At 40.0% G+C, this 5,970-nt stretch overlaps 1 protein-coding gene across 1 annotated transcript; it reads left to right on the top strand.

Annotated features, from left to right (window-relative positions):
- The first annotated feature begins 268 nt into the window (after window positions 1–268).
- On the top strand, window positions 269–5,666 carry LOC110170918 (putative methyltransferase DDB_G0268948). Its single transcript, XM_020936603.2, is given in 7 exon segments — window positions 269–482; window positions 3,023–3,174; window positions 3,338–3,441; window positions 3,444–3,550; window positions 4,921–5,024; window positions 5,105–5,242; window positions 5,579–5,666. Coding segments are annotated over 7 exon segments (801 nt in total). The 5' UTR covers window positions 269–374.
- The last annotated feature ends 304 nt before the right edge of the window (window positions 5,667–5,970 follow it).

The raw sequence follows: 5,970 nt of genomic DNA, 5'->3' as shown, positions 1-5,970 counted from the left end.
AGGCTCAAAAACGAAAGTGAAACTAATAAAACATGTTCATACGTTGTTGTACAGTGTAATAGTAATTTTACTTGAGTAATATAGTGTAAGTTCCATAATGCAGCTTTAAGTTCATATTGTAAATCTGGCGTCACATCTACAGTTCCTCTTGCACTTCCTTTTTTCTTGACTACTACTTTTCCCAAATGCTTTGCTTAGTTCCTTCCTTGTCCTGTCCCTTTAACTCCTCGGGCCTCCTGCAGTTTTGGCCTCGGGAAAGTGGATGAATAACTTTAGTTCACGACCCATTTGGCACGAGCTCGCCACAGTTTGTTAGAGGAGGAGTCCGGCTGTTTTAAGTGCACTCTGTCACACTGGGCACTCACAGCACCAACATGGCCGTGCGACTGTTCGAGGACCAGGATCATGCTGCAGACTACCTCAAATACAGAGTCACCCCCAACGAAGTGGTGAGCCACATCATGGAGCTGCTCAGGAAAAGGGTGAGGAAACCAGAGCTGGAAAAGTTCTTCATTTATGTGATTACTTTGATAATTTCCTAGTCTAAAGAAGACAAAAACTGTGTGGTACTGAATGTACCCTGTACTTTGAAGTTTAACAAATGTACTGCAATTAAGATTAAACCTCTGTGACCAGTGACCTGCAGAAAGAGAACACCTCAGAACCTCCAGATTCCCTCCCTGAGCTGCAGAGGCTGCACTAGCACTGACTCATGATGCTGCAGGTGCAGGAGTTTAGGGATTGACCAATCAGATCAGAGATGCATTTAGGATTAAACACACTGGACTTCAACTTTGAAACACAACCACTTGTAACAGTTGTAACATGACTTTAGTACTGTACAGTAATACATTTCTTTTACTTGAGTAATTATTGTACAGTGTTACATTACTTTTACTTGAGTAACCAGTGGTACTAGTGGTAACAAGAGCTTCTACTAGATGTGACTGTGTAATACTTTCTAGACACACAACATTCAGTCAGCAGGTGTCCTCAGTCAAGAGAACAGAAATCTGGAACAACATCCCAGCTGTAATCAGAGACTCTCCACAGTCAGTACATTTAAAACCATCTGAAACGATGACTTAAGACAAACCAGATCTATGAGCACTAATGTTCTGCTTCTGTGTAAATGTCAGTGTTGTATGTTGTATTTCATGATTGTGTCTTATTGTGCCATTTGTCATGTTTGTCCTATGAATTGTCATCGACAGTTTGTCTGTTGTGTGACGTTGTCTTTTGTCTCTGATTCATCTACAGATGAAAAGTACCTTTAGGCTAATTCTGTCATATTTACAAGTGTATGTTCATGAATATGCATTGTCCCTTTTAAATACAATAAAACTAAAAAAGAAAAATAAATAATAAAAAAATACTGTACAGTGTAACAGTACTCTTACTTGAGTAATATATTGTACTGCATAACAGTACTCGAGTAATATTGTAGAGCAACCCAAATGAAAGACTCCTGTGAGTCATGTGTGGCTGTGTAGATGAGTTAAACATGGATGTATTAGTATTAAGAAGCCAATGGGAATGTAAATAAATATAAACTAATATTTGAGGTAAAGTTAATTTAAAACTCAGTTTTCTTGCTTGTGGCCCCTCTGCAATACCAGGGCCCCACTCTGGTGCCCACTGTTCCAGGGAACAAAAACACAGAATTAGAATATCAATGGCCCATTTAGTCCACTGTTTTTGTAAAGTAAGTATGTAAACATGACTAAATCACATGTGAACACAAATATTCAAATCATTTCATATTGTCACATGAAGCTTTTGTCACTTTAGACTTGCTCACCACAGGAAAAGTAATCAAAACTTTTACTCAAGTAAGAGTACTTTTACACTGTACCATATATTACTTAAATAGGAGTAAAGTATAAAGTCTTTGAGCTACTCTGAGAAGTAGGCCACAATTTTAATGCATTTATCCAAGTAAATGGAGGGTCTGTAGGCCTCTCTGTGTGGAGTCTTGCATGTTCTCTCTGTGCCTGTGCAGGTTTCCTCTGGGTGCTTTTGGTTTCCACTTCCACTAAAACATGCACAGTAAAGGTTAAAGGTTAAATAAAGGTCAGAGGTCAATAAAAATAAGTGCATAAGACAGTTTAGACTGCTCATTCCACTAAAACATAGTTAAAATCATTCAAGATTTTTGCAAGAAATTATGTTTATTTCCTCTGTAATTTTGTTCATATTTATAAATAAAGTTTATCATTTTGCTCTACTTACTTCCTTTACTTGGACACAAGCAGCAGATATGACGTACATAGAGTTAAGTCTATAACTGTTTCCTGGCAGCAATATTGTAAAAATGGACCAAAGCTCAAGTTACTGTTTGACGTATGGAAATAAACGACAGCTCCTTGATTTAGTTACATCAGTGTTTCAACTGTCAGGAAAAAACTGATAAAAAACATGATAAATCTTGAGCACAAGTACTATCCACCAAACCAAGTCAGAACTAGAACAACATGAAAATCTGCACATGGCCTTATCAAGTGTGCACATTTGTTACATGATATTCTGAATTTTATTCTGAAAAATAGCTCCATCTGGTGGAGAACTTAGACTTAGACAAACTTCCTTGATCCTCAAGGGAAATGATTTGGACACAGGAACTCACACATCACAATATTATATATATTATAATATATATATAATACAGAGAAAAAATCTATATGGAAATACATTCAATGCAACGGTGAGTTGTTGTACAGTTGTAGGGAGTATTATCTTCTATATAAGGAGGAATTGTATAGTTGTAGGGAGTATTATCTGTTACATAAGAGTGAGTTATACAGTTGTAAGGAGTATTATCTGTTACCTAAGGGGGAGTTGTTTTATAGTTGTAGGGACATTTAACAGATAATAATCTGTTAAATAGGGGTGAGTTGCCAGGTGCGCCTGAAAAAAAAAAATCCCAATTTGGAATATTTTCAACATAAAAACGTCGGCTTTGATGAATTTGCATTACTAGTTTATCATATATTGACAAACTGTTCCTTTGTTCCTCCTGCAGATGGCGCTGCCCGCTAAACTAGCCGTAGACGTGGGCTGTGGGTCGGGTCAGGGCACCGTTCTCCTGGCGCCGTATTTCAACCAGGTCGTTGGCACGGACATAAGCCCCGCCCAGCTCCAGTACGCACGCAAGTGTGACAACGTTACATACAAGTACACAACTTTTATATCGTTCTAGATATTAAAATACAATGCTCCTTTAAAGCTCACAAGAATCCACTTTGCGTACTATAAGACCTTTAACTGATTCTACAATATAACCCCAACCAGTTTTTCATGTTATTTCCAAATGTATGTTTTGTTTTGTTTTTTCCAGGCAGTGTCCAGCAGAGGAACTCCCCTTTGAGAGCGGCTCAGTGGACCTGGTGACCTCCATGACGGCTGCGCATTGGTTCGACCGGCCACGCTTCCTGCAGGAGGTGGGCGTGTGCTGAGGGGCGGGGGCTGTGTGGCTCTGCTCTCCTACACCCTGAACATGCACCTGGAGAGTGGAGACCTCACCGACAAACTCAAACCAGTCTGCATGGAGGTGAGAGTTTTAAGAAATGTAACTCTGCCTGCATCAAGGACACGGTGTTGATTACTTTCTGCATCTGATATCTGAAAACCAAAGTATAATGAAGCCAAAAAAGTAAACAAACAAAAACACAATGCAATACCCAACTACTGGAGTATCTAGGTTGGCTCACATCTGAAAAAGTAAATTATTGAACTGAAACGGAGCTAACAGCTAATCCATAAACCATTAAAGAAGATGTATTGTGATGGCACATGCCTGGAACACCTCTTGTGGAGGAGTAGCGGCTCTACTCCAAGCTCCTCCTGTGTGACTGAGCTTCTGATACTTTATTAATAATTAATTTCCTTCAGGATAATAAAGTATTTCCAATCTAATAAGCTATTTGAAAAATCTAAATGTGTCAGAAAACTATTGTTACATTGAACTTCCTTGTTATCCATCCATTTTCTTCTGCTTATCTGGGGCCGGGTCAAGAGTCTAAGCAAGGACTCCCAAACATCCTCCATCCCAGACACTTCTTCCAGTTCCTCCAGGAGGATCCCAAGGCATTCCCAGTCCAGAGACATCATCCCTCCACCGTGTCCTGGAGTCTCCTTCCAGTGGAACATGCCCGGAACATCTTTCCAGGGAGGCGTCCAGGAGGCATCCGGAACAGATGCCCGAGCCACCTCAGCTGGCTCCTACCGACATAGCGGAGAAGCAGCTCTACTCCGAGCTCCTTCCGTGTGAATGAGCTCCTCACCCTATCTCTAAAGGAGCTCCCAGCCACCCTGCTGAGGAAACTATTTTCGGCCACATCCATCCATAATCTTGTTATTTCGGTCATTACCCAAAGCTCATGACCACAGGTGAGGGCAGGAATGTAAATCGAGGGCTTTGCCTTTTGGCCCTCTTCACCACAACAGTCCGATACAGCAACCGCATCACTGCCGACGCTGCACCGAGTTGCCTGTCAATCTCACAACCCATGATGTGTTGTAATAGACAGACATATTTCTTCACATAAGAAATTCAAACCAATGCCATTCTGTGAAAGATTGAGTGACTGTTGATACTAAATCTAAGAAGTGTGGAAATGGTATGAACCCTGATCTGAAAATGCATTGATTCTTAAGAAAGAATCCTGTGTCCTGTCCTGTCACAGTGCCTGTTTCACTACAATGCCCTCCAAAGAACAAGAGATGAATATGTACAGTATGTAAAAACTCCAACATTGAAACAACATGTGTACAAAACTGAAGGGAGGTTTGGGCATCCTTCCTCAGGCTGCAAAGTATCACTGCAAAGTATCAACAGCAATTTTAAGATGCCAATTTCTGAGTCAGTTTCTATGAACTTTTTGCCCATTTACAATAACAATTTCTGTGTTTATTTCTCAGTTTTACGCCGATCTGCTCTCATACCGAGACCCTCACATTGGCTCCAGTTCTATGCAGCTCTACAAAGACATGTTCAACCTCTGGCCCCATCCGGACAAAGAATGGTACGCGTCTGTCCATCCTTACATTTGTCCACGATTCATAAAAACACGCTCTCATATGCGATAGTACTTTGTGTATACAGGCACGAAGTTCTGGAGGTGAGGAGAGCCACCACTGTGAACGGCTACATCGGCTTGGTGGAAACTTTTAGTTCGTATCAGAAATGCAAAAAAGAGAATCCCCAAAAAGCCCAAGAAATGTCCAACCGTATACGCAACAAGTAAGTTATCACACTGAAGGACTGTTTCAACTTTACGCCAAGAACTTTACACACATTTTGAGTCTTAAAATGTCAAACCATGTGTCCTTTCTGTTTTCTTTCTATTTGTCAGATTAGATTTGTCAGGCTTCGATTCATCATGATTTAAAAGTTCACTGTGTAAACTTTCTGCGCTGTAGACCTTACGTGAAAAAACAGAAACAGATTGCCCTGAACAATCTGACTAAAGTGGACTGTGAATCCAAAACTCCCACCACCAACAATTAACTGGCCTTGTTCCCGTCTGTACAAACTCTTAACATACAGTATTGTGTTTCTCTTTCTCTTTTTTTGTAGGTTACTGGATGTTTTGCAAGTATCCTCTCCTGAAACTGAAGTTACCGTGGTTATCAAGTATTTCTACTGGGTCGGGTGCAAACCTTGACGATTGTGTGGACCCGTCTGGTTCTGATTGTCAAACTAGACTGGTGCTCTGAAATCAAACATTCCTTTATTGAGTTAATATGAAAACACTAACTTACAGTAAAATCTTAATATAATGTGTATGTAATAACTTATTAGAATTTTCTAGATGTAATAAAAGCTGATGTTATAATAATTCCCCATGTAATTCACTTCCTCACAGAGTTTTGTTATTTAAAGATGCACTGTGTAACTTTCTAGACAAGTCAGCCAAAAGACCTGATTTGGGCTGGAACTACAACAAGGTGTAGTTTAAATGAGTCTAA

This window comes from Boleophthalmus pectinirostris, unplaced genomic scaffold (genome assembly GCF_026225935.1).
Source record: "Boleophthalmus pectinirostris isolate CB_2022bp ecotype Guang Dong unplaced genomic scaffold, ASM2622593v1 HiC_scaffold_11, whole genome shotgun sequence".
In the NCBI taxonomy this organism is placed as follows: Eukaryota; Metazoa; Chordata; class Actinopteri; order Gobiiformes; family Gobiidae; genus Boleophthalmus; species Boleophthalmus pectinirostris.
This window is presented reverse-complemented; position numbering and strand designations above follow the sequence as displayed.